General features: G+C 35.4%; 1 protein-coding gene across 1 annotated transcript in view; it reads left to right on the top strand.

Annotated features, from left to right (window-relative positions):
• Window positions 1-14,695, top strand: part of HMCN1 (hemicentin 1) — a 398,907-nt gene that overhangs the window by 200,142 nt on the left and 184,070 nt on the right. The window contains exons 15-19 of the mRNA XM_081026514.1: window positions 1,963-2,121; window positions 8,589-8,783; window positions 11,532-11,627; window positions 12,813-12,940; window positions 14,378-14,522. Of these exons, the coding sequence (XP_080882640.1) occupies window positions 1,963-2,121; window positions 8,589-8,783; window positions 11,532-11,627; window positions 12,813-12,940; window positions 14,378-14,522 (723 nt within the window). The remainder of the gene's footprint in view (window positions 1-1,962; window positions 2,122-8,588; window positions 8,784-11,531; window positions 11,628-12,812; window positions 12,941-14,377; window positions 14,523-14,695) is intronic.

Below are 14,695 nucleotides of genomic sequence, written 5' to 3'. Positions count from 1 at the left end.
CCAGTGTTCTCCAATTCATATTTTGTTATATTACTGCTATTCTTTAAACATTTTTGTTCTGAAAAAAAGCTACTCGCAAAAAAAGGTCTTTATTTCATCCTGTTATGGTCTCTGACATATATGGAAGAAATAAGGGAGAGCGTTTTAGTCTAAATATTTTAATTCTTGAAGAAAAGCTAGGTCACATGGCATCCTCCCTTAGTGGGAGGAAAGTTTATGTCAACATCATCTGCTTTTATTTATGAAAATTTCCCAGAGGCACATAGGCACGCCTTTAGTTGCTTTTCTTTCTCGTGTGGTATGTAGTAGCAAGCTTAAAAGGATGATTGGGGTTTTAAATATTGGAATGCTGAAAAATACTTTATTTTTGGCATTGGCGGATGCTAATATAATTTTTTGTGCTGTTAAATTTATGGCTCTTTTGACCTCTCCTCCTCTCAAAATTGTAAAAACAAAAAGAGCATTGTCTGTTTGTTGCCCTGAGTCTGTTGGTTGGTGCTTTTTATAGTGTCCTAGAGAATTACTCGCTCTGGACTTCTCTTTGCCTGTTAGAAGCTAAGGGAGTTAATTCTGTAGTTCTCAGGCCCAGAGCCCATGGCTGGGCTAGTCTGTGACATTTTGGAGAGTATCTTTTCAGACTTGACATCTGGGCATGCTATAAAACCCTAAGAGCGATGGCTCTAAAATCTCCTGGAAGTTTTCATGACCTCCACAAAGAGTTTGATATAAGCCTTTACAAAAACAAATAAAAAAGCTATGCGCACGAAGTTGGTATCCAGTACTAGATATTTTTTACAATACTTCTCATCCTGGTTAATTATATTCTTAGAAGAGGAGACAGCCTGGAGGAGGGAGAACATAAGGAGAGGCTAACCTAACTTACAGATTTGTTGAGGCATTGCCTGCCTGCCTTCAAATAGAAATGGTTCTCAGGGAATCTGAGGTGCTGGGGGACACACAGCATATACAGATATCTCAGACATGACTAAGCTTTCATGGGTCATCCTACCCTCACATTGAGGTCAAACTCAATACGTGGTTCCATCCCCCATACATTTATCCCCTACCTGTTTCTTCCAAAAAACCCGTAACTCCAACGTACAGAACTTTGATGAATAAAAGAGATTTAGTAGAGGTATCCTGGGAGATTTGTACAGCACCTCTCTTTGGCCATTGTCAGAAGTTTCTCATCCATTCTTTATTTTCTACCAACAAGCTCTTCCCTATCTTCTGCTAGCTGTGGGTCCTTCTCTACCAGCCATTCTCAGACTCCTCGAGGCAGCTTATACCTCTCACAAGATAAAATGTATTTGATAGCATTCAGCAAAACAAAAACCTGGTCATTAAACAAATTCAGAATCCCTGTAGTCTCCTGAGCATTTCCTGGGTAACCGGAATTCATCCTGGCACAAAGATAGTAGTAGAAACTTCCTACAACTTTCACCTTCCCATTCCCTTCTTACCTGATACAGCCACAATGACAACCGCTACCTTTTTCCGTTGCGCCAATGCAGCTTCAAAGAGTTCGTTCTTATTTAGGTACATATTGTGTTTCCCCCAAAATAAGACTGGGTCTTATATTAATTTTCACTTCAAAAGACTCACTACGACTTATGTTCAGGGGATGTCATCCTGAAAAATCATGCTAGGGCTTATTTTCCAGTTAGGTCTTATTTTGGGGGAAACACAATATATAGCAGAAATATCTGTATGTAATTCATGTAGGACCAGATTTGGGGCCATAGGTTAGCCCATAGAATTATACAGACTAATAAATCAGCTCAGTGCCAAGAAACACTTCATTCTTTCATTGCATAAACATTGTTTAAGCATCTACACTGGGCTAGACACTTGTATTTAAAAATTTTACAATTGGTTTTCTTCAGAAGTTTTGAAATCAAACCAATAGCCAACTATGTAAATACTTTCATGCTTAATGTTCTCCTCTTTGTTTTGACTTAGGGGATCTTGAACTGAGGCCCTCAACTTTTCTCATTATTGATCCTCTCTTGGGACTTTTGAAGATTCAAGAAACTCAAGATCTGGATGCTGGTGATTATACGTGTGTAGCTATCAATGATGCTGGAAGAGCAACCGGCAAGATAACCCTAGATGTTGGCTGTAAGCATCCCAGCTCTGAGAGACAAATTTGTTTTCAAACTGATCTGCTCTTTTTCTATGCTAATAACTTTGAAACAATTGATTGGAAAAAATTTTCAGAAAGGCAAAATTAGAGTTATCATTTAACATTATTAATATAATAAATGTAATTAGCATTTACCAAGTACTTTCTTAGCACTTTTGCTACAGTGCTAAGAACTTTTATGTTTTATCTCATTAAACCCTGATAATGATCCTAAGGGGAAGTTACCCTAATTACCTCCATTGTATAAATAAGGATATGGAGGCTTATGGACCACGGTGACAGAGCTGTGGAAGGAGGGATCCTGGATATTTGAACCCAGGTTGCCTGACTTTAGAGACGGTAGGCTTATCATCTATTGGCAAGTATTTTTCTATCAAGAATCATCCATTCTGACACCAAATTCCTAAGTATTAACATCTGGAGGCCACGGATTAGATTTTGGCCCTAGACCGTAATTTGGAGATGTTGATGACAGCAAAGGTAGCAGATTGTGCTTTTACTTTTATTTTTTTACTTCACTAGCAATGACTCCTCAGTGTATAAAATAAAGGACTAACTACAAATAAATGTCAATCACCATGTGAAGGATACAGCATGTGCATGACAACTATAGTTGGATTACTCGAGAAGTTTGGTCCTCCCTCCTTCTTTGTCTCTCCATCTCATGTTTCTTGAAAAAAAAATTCTACACAGTGTGGTAACACTTGAAATAAAACAGAGCTTGCTTTGTATGAAAAAGAACCTGGCAGCTTCATTTTAACAGATAATTCAAATGTTTGCATCACTTAAATTTATAAAATATGACTTTTAGTTAAATTGTATTTTCATTTATGTATGATGATTTTCCTGCCAAAATTGTTTTGTTTTGTTTTTTTAACAAAAGTTAGGAACTATAAAAAAAAATGTGTTTTTTAGGATAAAATAACGCAAAAACATTTTAGTTCTACTATTGTAATTCTTTAAATGAAAATCATGGCCCGCTAAGCTTAATATTTCGTTTCATATAAACTAATTTTTCCTCCTGGGTTTTTCTTTTTCTTTTTCTTTTCTGTTTTTTTCTTTTTCTTTTTTTTTGTGGTCCCCTCCCCCTTGGGCTGTCTGTTGAACATTCTGCTTTCTTGCTGGTTAAGCCCTTGGGGTGAGATCAACAAAGCTGGAAATGGCCACAAAGACCACTGTAGTATCTGCCTTGGGCACAGCAAGAATCTTTGAACCAGGACTAAACTCTATGGCTATTAAGAAAAGTGCCTGGGAAATAAGATTGGAATATGTGGGTGGAGGGTATTGAATCAACCAGCAGAGTGTAAAACACAAGTGATGCTTGTAGAAATGTAAGGAAGTTCACCAGGTACAGAACTCTTATTTTTAAGACATTTCGTTTCTCAGCATTTTCTAGTTCTGCTTCTCCCTTCTCCTGGCACAGATATTTCATGTTTACCCAACATTCTTTTAGAGTTATCTCGCTCCAGAGGAAGTCGGAAAGAGCCTCAGTCATTGTTCCCAACAAAAAGGGAATGACTCCCTCACGCCCCCTCCAAGAGAGAAAATCTAAATATCTAACACTTGTTGCTTTGTTGACCTACTGTACTGCCTTCTTGATAATCCTTTTAGCTTTTGGACTTTCCAGGTTCTCTCTTCTGACTAGTGATAAACTGTATAAGGAGTAGGGCTGTCTGTGCTGGAGTGACTTGTGTTGGATTAGAAAACGTCCTAAGAAATGTTTTGTGTTTATCCTTTATTTCTTGAGTGAAGTTTTGTTTTATTTTCACTCATATTCAAGGTCTTCACTCTATGACCCTTTCTAAAGCAATGGCTTTCTCAACTTTTATTCCAGCAATTATCCTAATGGATAACATAAACTGAGTTGTTTGCTTACTGCAACCTTGATCATTGTGAACAATTGCCAAATAACTTAATATTAAAGTCAACGCCCTTCAGGTTTCTGTTATGCCTTACGTAGTCAGTTCCTCATTCCTGTTAAAGTCCTGATCATTTAGCTTACAACGTTTGATTAGGCCATTGTCTGTCCACATAAAACTATTGTTACATATCCTCACAGATACAGGATGTAACTAACAACTGTGCAAATCACAATTGTAATGGTTGTGGTTATCACTATTAGGCTTAAAAGCAATCAAACAAAACCCCCAAATTGTCCCCAGGATGTTCTGTAGAGGTTAAGAGAATGGGCTCTGGAGAGAGACTGGGTTTTCTGCCTGACATTTAATAGTCCTTACCCGATAGGTTGGTTATAAAGATGAAATGAGAACGTCATTATCCATGTGCATTCATATGTCAGTGGTTACTGCTCTTCATCTGAAGCTGCTTAGCGGAACATGTATCAATAGGTGAATATGATTAACTTCACAAATCGAGCGGTCATTTTGATTCTTTGATCTTGGGAAAAAAATGTAGAAATGCACATATAGTAGTGGCGTAGTATTTAAGATGAAGCATTGGGCTTTTAATGTGAAAGATTTTTCCACTCGATTTTTTTTTTTTTAAAAAAAGGCTTGAGGCAAGGATTGCTATTAGTAGTACATAAAATTATTCATTTGAATTCCAAATCTATTAGGCATAAATCTAAGTCACTTATGACTTAAGAAGAAAAACATGCTTTTATCCATATCATGTAACTATTTGGGCTATCTGATTGTTTTTGTGGGCCTCTTACTTTGCATCAACAATACCAGATCAAACATTTTTATATTGTTATAAAAATACTATTTCATATTATTCTTGAATTCTAGCTTCTTGTAGTGAGTCTCTTTTTTTTCTATTTCTCATTATCATGACTTTAAGTTATGGACATTTCAGGTCAACAGGGAAAGTTACCAATGCCTTTCATCCTTTTAAAAAAGAGGTAGTGAATTGTGAAGTCATTTGGAAGAAAAGAAGATTGGCTACATTAAACAAAAAGTTGGCCTGGCAGCGATTTTATTTGCAGCATTCCACACCACACAGGGTTTGAGTCTTAGACTGTGGTTTCATGTTTTGTGGTTTGGTAGAAACAAAACAGTGTGTTCAGCCATGTTAGGAAAGAAAATCTCTGTTTGACTAATATAATGCAAGCGTTGCCATACGGAGATATATTTAATTATCACTAAAGGAACAAGAATAATTTCATGGAATAGGTTTTAGAGCAAGATGGTCAATCTGTTTGCAACTTTTGTATTTTCACACTAAAGTGTGCACACAGTGTATCTGTTGTCACTTACAAATAAATATTTGTAAGTGACAACAGAAATGTACTATGCATTAATCCCATGTAATTCTCAAGGTGCTTGCACACAAATATTTGGGGGGGTCACAGAGGATTCAGCATAATCCTTATAGAAGCTCAAAATTGAAAGTAACAATAGACATATTAAACTCCAGAACTAAGATTTAATAAATTAACTCTACCATATTTACAATGAATGATATTTGGGTGATTATTACATGCTGAATGATTAATAAACATTCTCTTTTTTAACAACATGAGATAAGAACTGTTATTATCATCCTTTTCTTCATGGGGAAATTTAGTCTGGGAGAGGTGAAATAATTTTCCAAGTTTACAGACTAAGAAACAGTGGAACTGCCATCTGAAACCACCTACTGGATTGTAACTTCTCTAAGCAACACCGCCTCCTCTATACAAGTCCCGTCTTTTGTACTGCAATCACTTCTGCTTCTATCCCCCTGGTCTCCTTGATCTGTTTACCATCCACCCAGTGTAATTCATTTGGAGTCTGAACGGGCCACATGTAAGAGGCTTCTTGGCCTGAATTTGGAGTCGCTTCGTGTTTGAGGTTGCTTGTTGTTGATGCTGCAGTGGCTGCTTTCCTTCTTAGTGTCTGGTACTCTCATTTGTCTTGTTTCCTGATGCCAGTCCATATATTCCCTGACCTAGTGCTTGCCTTGTACCTGACATAGTTCCTGAAGCTTCTTCTCCCCAGATGACTTGTCCCATCTTGTGTTTTTTAAGCACAACTTGAGCTCCACTTATCCTTTTATATTCCAATTTGTTCTTGGCTTCCTTAGTTCTGAAAATTCTAATTTGTCTCTATTTTCACTGATGGTTGTGTTTTATTATGTCAGTGTGCTGGGTTTCCTCCCAAATACTTTGTTGATCCCAGGCTTCTGCATATCTCTTTGCTCTTCTGGGATTTATTATCTGTTCCAATCTCCACATTTGCATGCCCACACTCTGGGCTTAACACTTCCTGAGACTTTTACATTAAACCTTTTATTTTTTTGGGAAAGCACCGACTCTAGAGTAAATGACTACTATCACTCCAGAGAAAACTAACTAGGCCTTACAAATCTAGGATAAGCAAGCTAGGAATAACTATTTAAAATAGGTTTATTTTGCCTATTATTTTTATACGTCAAATTCTCATATAGAATGATTAAGAGAAATCTAAACACAGATGCATTACTCCTTTCTAAAAACATATTGCTCAACTGTGGTATTTAACTTAATTTTATTTAGGTTTGAAAAGCAAGGAATAGCATTTCTAAAGTTGCCTTTTTTTTTTGAAAAGTGCAAATTCAAATGCCCTGGATCAAGGTTGTTATCACATACACTTACGCAAATGCACACACGATTATTGTTGAAGTGTTTTAATATTGACTGAGTCATTCACATTCACAAAGATCTAGCAGCCATGTATATGTTAGTTGCCATGAAGGATAAAAATATGGTTGCAAATATCAACTCTCTAGGGAAAATCAAACATATAGTCTAAGAAAAGGCTGAATATGGTCATTGTCATCAGAGTGGTACAGAGTGAGTTCTCGGAAACCTCATATTCATTTGAGATGGGAAAAGATGGCATCGAGGAGGGGCCTTTTGAACTGGATTAAAGAATTGCCAATATTTTTATAGCCAGAGACCAACAGCAGATATTGCATTTGAAAGGGATGGCAGTAACACAGGTACCAACATGAGAAAGGTCAATCCTTGTTTGGAAAGGATTGAGGAGTTCTGATTGTTTAGGGAACAGGATTTGTGAAGGGAAATAATGGGAAATGAGAACTTCCTGTTAGAGGAGGTTCTTTCTCCCAGGCTAATAAAGCACTAATGCTGCTTAGAAGACAATTGTACGTCCTAGTCCCAGGATTCCCATTGAGAAGGAAAGATGTGATCTCTGGACCCATTTTTATTAGCCTCCTAAACAGATTGACTATGGGCAGTGGTAAGAACCCATAGAAAAGGGGAGGCTGATAAAATAACAAGGAACTGTGACTTTGGAGTCAGGTTGACCTGATTTTCAATCCTAGCTCCACTGTTCAACTTCATGTGACACTTAACAAATTACCTGTGTCTCAGTTTCTTCATCTATAAATTGGAGTAATAATAGTACCTACCTCATAAGGATAGTGTGAAAATTAAGTGAGTTAATTAATGGAAATCATTTAACCCAGTCCCTGGCTCCGTAAGTGATAGTTGTTGTAATTCCTGACTAATATTTAACCTTGACATTATCAAGGAGACCTCCCTTGGGTATCTCCTCTAAGAGTCCTTTCTACATGAGCAGGTTTAATGAATTCCCTCTAACAGTACCTTCTATGTTTCTCCTTGCCTGGAGCCTCAGACATCTTTACTTATAAGTTCTAGAGGACACACTGAGTGCCTCCTCTGTTTGGACTTGCTGCCAGCATCCTCCCTGTATTACATTCTGGTGTTTTCCAAGGTATGCCTCTGGCATATTTCTAATTCTTCCTCCTGACTTTTGTGGTTCCTTGAATTATGTGAATAACTGTAACCTTATTATCTATAATTTTACAATTTCTGAATCATCTCTTAACTCTAAGATTTTAAGCACTCACTACTCTCCTTTTATCAAATACTATAACCTGTTACTTTAATTTGTATTATTAATTCTCAAGCTTAAATGTCTTAAACTCAAAGATGTCAAAAAATGTGAGATTTTTGAGAAGCAAGAATATGATATAGAACGGATATAATTTGAGATTATATACCATTACCTTGTTATATAGTGATCTATTGAAGAATGAACCCTGGCATAAATTAAGTTCATTTAAAAATTTGACTAATGGAGTAAGTTTTGTAAAGTGTCAAAATATTTCATTACCAGGCAAATTTCTTCATTAGAAAGCTTAAAGGTTTGAGCAGTATGGCATAAACTAGAATTGAAAACAGATTTTTAAAATGAAAGATTCTCTTTATTTAAATTAATCTTGGTTTAATTCCCCACTTTTCTTCATTGATCTTTTAAAATGAATAGTTGAACTTTTTTGTGTGTCTATTCATTTATAAAGCAAAAAGGAAAATCTGCTATGTCAATAGCAGACAGGAATACTTAAAGGGTAAGTTTATAATATATGAGCAATAGTTTGACTTAAATTCCATCTGTTGACAGTTTAATAATTAAGTTTATACTTAATATGCCTGTATACTGTCCCAATGACTTTTTTTAAAAATATCTTCCAGCACCTCCAGTTTTCATACAAGAACCTGCTGATGTATCTATGGAAATTGGCTCAAATGTGACATTACCTTGCTATGTCCAGGGTTATCCAGAACCAAAGATTAAATGGAGAAGATTAGATAACATGCCAGTCTTCTCAAGACCCTTTTCAGTGAGTTCCATCAGCCAGCTAAGAACAGGCGCTCTCTTTATTTCAAGTAAGTTAAAGGAAATATATTTTATACAAGTATATATATATACATGTTACATATTTGTTATGCATAGGTATTGCTATGTTTAAAATAGTGAATTAATCTTGTCAACACTTTTTGTGTTTGTTGCATTTCACTTTAAACTAGTATTGAACTCTGATATTTGAGAATTGTCATACATGAATTATATTTTATTCAAATATATAATAGTTGTTATATCTTAAAGGCTTATGAAGCAATATGACTTCTTCATATCTCACCATTTCTTATTGCAAATAGAGTCACGTGGGTGTGTAGGTGGATAAGTGATTATATTTTGTTGACTCTTGAACCAACACTTGTATACAAAGGCAAAATATTACTAGCAGTCAACGTTAATTATTATTATTATTTTTTGTCAAAAACACATAACCACATGCATGGACCCTATACCCTATGGAAATTTCTTGATTAAAAGCTATGTCTATCTGGAGCAAAAGATCTTTTTAAAAATTCAAATATGCCATCATCAAAAATTTTGCCTATCAAGTATTAAAGCATTCAGATATTTGTAAACATGTTGCACTTTTCCAAACATTGTTAAGAATATTTGGATAGCGGCACCAGAGGAAAAAAAAAAAACATTTAATGATTTGCTGGTTTTTAATAAGTAATTGCATCTTTGGGACATTTTGTGGAAAGCCTCCAGTAAGTGATTTCCATATTTATTAATGATATTAAATGTAGATTAGCCACTTACACTGTCAAATATAGATTAAACTGCCTAATTACAAGTGCTTCAGCGTTAAGCTAGGCTCTGTGGTGAAGATAAAAGTCAAATATGGGGTTCCTTACTGAGGCCTTTTACAACCCACCATCAGAGTGGATGACCAGAAACGTACCTACTGGGAAATACTCTTTAGATTAGATTGCATTGTACAGGCTCTGAAATGTGCCAGTGAAGAAATGCATATAATGAGATTGAAAATAAGGAGCACCCCAACCTCAAGCTTCATAGGCAGGGAAAGGCATTTGAAAATACTGTTTCAGGACAACTCCTCTGCAGGATAGGAGGAGAGATGAGAGAGAGGAAAGAATGGGGAGGCTCACATAGTTATACAAGTAGGGTGAAGTGAGATGAGAAACAGCCCAGAGAGAAACAAATTAGACTTGAAAACAAAGCAATTAGAGGAGAATGAAAGAAAGGGAAGGATAAAAGAGAGCAATGTATTGACCAGTGGTGGCCCAGTTGTCCAAATGAAATCATCTAATAGGAAACTCATGATTACAAACTTAGTTCTCAGTATTATTTTGTATTTCTACACAAATTACTCCAAGAGTTATTAATCTAAAAAATGTCATGGTTAGAAATAATGTATGACTGAGGAACCGGGTGATCTGCTGAGTTTTCCATTGCAAATGAATGTTTTCTATTGCTGAGTGGACACTGCCTCAGTTGACCAGATACAGTTCTGCAGTGATAAGCTTGGGGTGAACAAAAGAGTAGAAACTTTGTCACTGCAGTTTTTCTGAGAGGGGGTGGAACTCTTCATAATGGAAAGGTACATTTTTGTCTGTCAAAATTTTATCAGTTGGTTAAACTGTGCTTATTTTAGTAACAACGCTTGCAAAGATGACAATCTCATTCCCCTATTTAAAATCTTCTGTTGCCTCCCCTATTGCTCACAAGACAAAAAAAAAAACAAACCACACTCTTTAGAAGGCACCAGGCTGCCTCTACAGCTTCAGTCTCCTGGCTGTATGCACACAAACTGTAACCCACGAGTTCTCATCCTGGTCCCCTAACACCCTCTTTCATGAAAAATATTTTGTAATATCCTTTTTATTATTCTCAAAAAATTCTGTATATTTGATCTAGCTACGTAATAAAAAAATATGTTGATATTCAAAGTGTAGTACAAAGGAAAATGAAGTAATTTTATTTAAATTATACGTATTTCAATTACTCAGTAAATATTCTGGCAATGTCTGTACAATGTGCATACGTGTTTATGTATATCACCATGAATTTGACAGCTCAAATGTAGACTGATACCAGAGTATGGGATTGATCACTCAAAAACTCTAAGCTGGTGAAGTGACTTTTTAAAATAGTGGGCATTTCTTGCTAAAATACTTTCTTCTACTTACACAAAATTAGGTTATAGGCTCAAATAATTATAAACAGTCATCAAATCCATGAATTTCTAGTGGAACCTTCAGAAATCTTAGGATAATTGCTCCATTCGTGGTTCTGCCTCACACATCCCCTGTCTAATTTTTGCCCAGAAAGGCCCATAATCTCTCCCAATCATTGGCTCAACTAAAAAACTCTCCCCTGCAAGCCTCCAAAATACTGGTGGGTGGTGCAGCACCCATGGATGGTGCAACTTCCCATTCTTAGAACAGACCATGATTTTTTAAGTCCTGCTTTTTTGCTTTTACAGCTATTGGGTTTGGACTACCCTTCCTCTACTCTATCTTCTGTTTAAGGTACAGCTGAGATATTTTCTTCTATGTAAAGCCTCCATTAGTTCTTCCATATGCCATCAGTCACTCTTGTCTCTGTTTCTGCAGCTCATTGTTTGAAGCTTTAGTATAGAATTTATCACACTGTGGTATGATTGTTGCGTTTTGTGTATATCTGCTCCCCTAGAATGGGAACTACCAGAAGGCAGTGCCATATTTGCTATCCTCAGATCTCAGTCCTGTGCCTCGCACATAGTTAATGCTCCAGGGATGGTGTTGAGTGAATAAATGATCTCTTTTTTTCAGACTTATGGGCAAGTGATAAAGGAACCTATATTTGTGAAGCTGAAAACCAGTTTGGAAAGATTCAATCCCAGACAACAATAACAGTGACAGGACTTGGTAAGAGCAATTAAGTGCTTAAACACCACACTCTTCAAAAACATCGGTCTTCTTTCACTACATCATCTCTTGCCTCTACCACTTTTATTTTTTTTTATTTTTATTTTTTAAAAGCCAGGTAAATAGCTGACTGGTAGATTAGTCTTCCCTCCCCCACTCTAGTTCCTATTTCATAGGATGTTAGAACTGAAAATAACCCTAGAAATCATCTTCTCCAAGCTCCTTATCTTCCATTTGAGGAAATAAAGGTCTATTTGAATAAACTGCTTTTAGTCTAAATATGAATATACACACATATTAGAGTAGTCAAGTTCTGTTTACCTTTTTTACATTTATCATTTTAGTTTACATGGAATTATATTGTGTATGATATGAAGTAAGAATATAATATTGTTTATTTCCAAATGGTAAGGCATTTGTTTCAATATCTTTTATTGAATATTCTCTTCCCACTGATTAAAATACCCATTTGGTAACGTGCTAAATTTGTATTGCTACATTTATTCTTCATAATTCTATTTAGGCACTAGTTCTAGATTGTTTGAATTATTATAGCATTTAGCATGATTTTTAAATCTGTCAGTGCATGTTTCTCCTTAATCCACTTTCATAAAATTTTCTTTATGTATCTCCCTTTATTCATCTACATATACGTAAATTTTCCAAATAAATCTCTTGTGGATTTTGCTTTAATGTATGTTAAATGTATTCACTGATTTCTAGAAAAGAACACCTTTACGATAATTCTCTACCATTTCATCTGAGCAAGTCCAGTGTGTTTTATTTGCTTAGAAAATAACAACCTCCTTCCGGATCTCATCCCTTCCAGTTTCTCTTGTCTCCAATAAGTCCTATTCACAGTTTTATATTAATATTTCCTGACAATGTCCCGATGATTCCACTCTTCTGTTTAGAAATGCTTTTAATCACTCTCCATCTGTCTACTGAATACATTGTAAATTTCTTGGCTTGACATTTGTGGCCTTCCATGCCATAGCCATATTTGTTTTTCCTTTCTCTGTATCTATGCTTTTACCTGCCCTCTTGCAGTGCTTAGAAGGGCCCTTTATCTCTATCTTCCAACTCTTTTTTTAATAGCATAATTAGTCATCATGGTGTCCGATAAAAGAGTTGCCTCCCTGTGGGTGAAGTAGAGTTGACGGTATCTGTGCTCTCTCTGACCAGTTGCTCCACTTGTTGGAATCAGCCCTTCGGTGATCAGTGTAATTGAGGGACAACAGCTCACGCTGCCTTGTGCTCTGTTGGCTGGGAACCCCATTCCAGAACGTCGGTGGATTAAGAATTCAGCCATGGTAACAACGTTTTAAATCCATGCATTCACATTCCTAATTTTCTTGAGCAAGAGGCAATGTCTATAGAAATGCACACGTGAAACCTATGTACTTTTTCTAACCATTGTCACCCCAATATATTTAATCGAAAAAAATAAAATAAAATAATAAAAAGAAAGGCAATGTATTCCCACGATTGAAATTTCAATTTGTAAACATACAAAAATATATTTTGTGAGTGTACAAAAACTTTTCTTCCATATTAACATGCTTACGCAGTTCATATCATTTGGGAATTAATGAGATGGAGAAATAGTCAATGGTGTAAATTTTATAATTTTGCATTAAATTCAATGTAATGATAAACTCCTCAGACTATGTAAAACCTGAAACAAATATAAAGTTATTTTCATACCATTTAAATATTTTTATATCCTTCTTTTCAGGACATAATGAAATGTTAATATTCTCATAAAATCCTTCCATTTTATATATTAATTTTTATTATTAAGCTCATGCATTGTCTTTTATTGTGAACTATTTAAAAATATGGATCTATTTTGTGTCATTGTTTTACAGTATATAACTTTTAATTATGAAAGGATGTGAAAGATTTTCTCAGTTCTATGGAATTTTTCTGTAAACATGCTATCTATGGCAATAAATTTTCATCTAGTTACAGCATTTTTTTTTCCATTTCCAGAGCAGTCAGATTCACTTTCTTCTTGAAGTACTAATTAGAAGTGAATTGACTCCATGGAATAAGACATAAAATAGTTCATATTTACATAAAAGCCTGAGAAAAACCAGTACACCTCCATCAATAATAAATGCCCTTATAACATAGTGCGATACTTTTTGAGCACTAAGGTATCATGTGATTGAACAAAATGAATGAATGGTACAGAGTCAGAAGTGACCATTGTTAGCAGAAAATATTGCCCACCTTCTCTGACATAGTTCCTGTATCATACATTGTCCTCTAATATTTGCATCTTTCACTGAAAAGGGTGGGTGTTGAGATTAAGTCATATTCTGTCAGCTTGAATAAGTGCTTGTTTGCCAAAATAAAAAATATCAAATGGCTTGCAATAATGTCTTCTTGCAAAAGAATAAATGAATCCAAAAGTGAAAATTACCAGTGAAATTTGCATCCTCAGTGATAACAAAAATTACAGAAACATGACACAAGTGGTGTCTCTATTTCTTTCCTTTTTTCAGCATGTGCATAACTCTGACAGATGTTAGTTGGTATCATTTTTGGTAACGTATCAGGATGACATACAATTGATACTACTCTTAGTTTAACATTTTTTGCTCATCATTTTTCACTTAAGGATGTTAAAATATTTTGTTATTTTATAAGACATTTAATAACCCAGTTGAAAAAAAGCAGATTCAGTTTTGGCTTAGGCAACATTGGCTTTTTAATTAAAAATGACCTTTTTTGTCTTTAAGTTGGTCCAAAATCCTTACATCACTGTACGCAGTGATGGGAGTCTCCATATCGAAAGAGTTCGCCTTCAGGATGGAGGTGAATATACTTGTGTGGCCAGTAATGTTGCTGGAACCATTAACAAAACTACCACTGTGGATGTACATGGTAAGAGACACACCCATTATAATTCTTTTCAAACGTGTTCAAAACTGAGTTCATTCATATCTTTAAATGAAATAACTCTGTTCCTCTAGTTATAAGAAATAGATATCTTTCCTAATTGTTGTTCTGGACAAAAAGCCTTGTTTCTTGAACAATATTTATATTGTTAAGGCTGT

The sequence above is a fragment of the Rhinolophus hipposideros genome, assembly GCF_964194185.1.
Source record: "Rhinolophus hipposideros genome assembly, chromosome: 19".
NCBI lineage: Eukaryota > Metazoa > Chordata > Mammalia > Chiroptera > Rhinolophidae > Rhinolophus > Rhinolophus hipposideros.
Note: the sequence above shows the minus strand (reverse complement) of the source record. Positions and strands in the feature narration are given on the sequence as shown.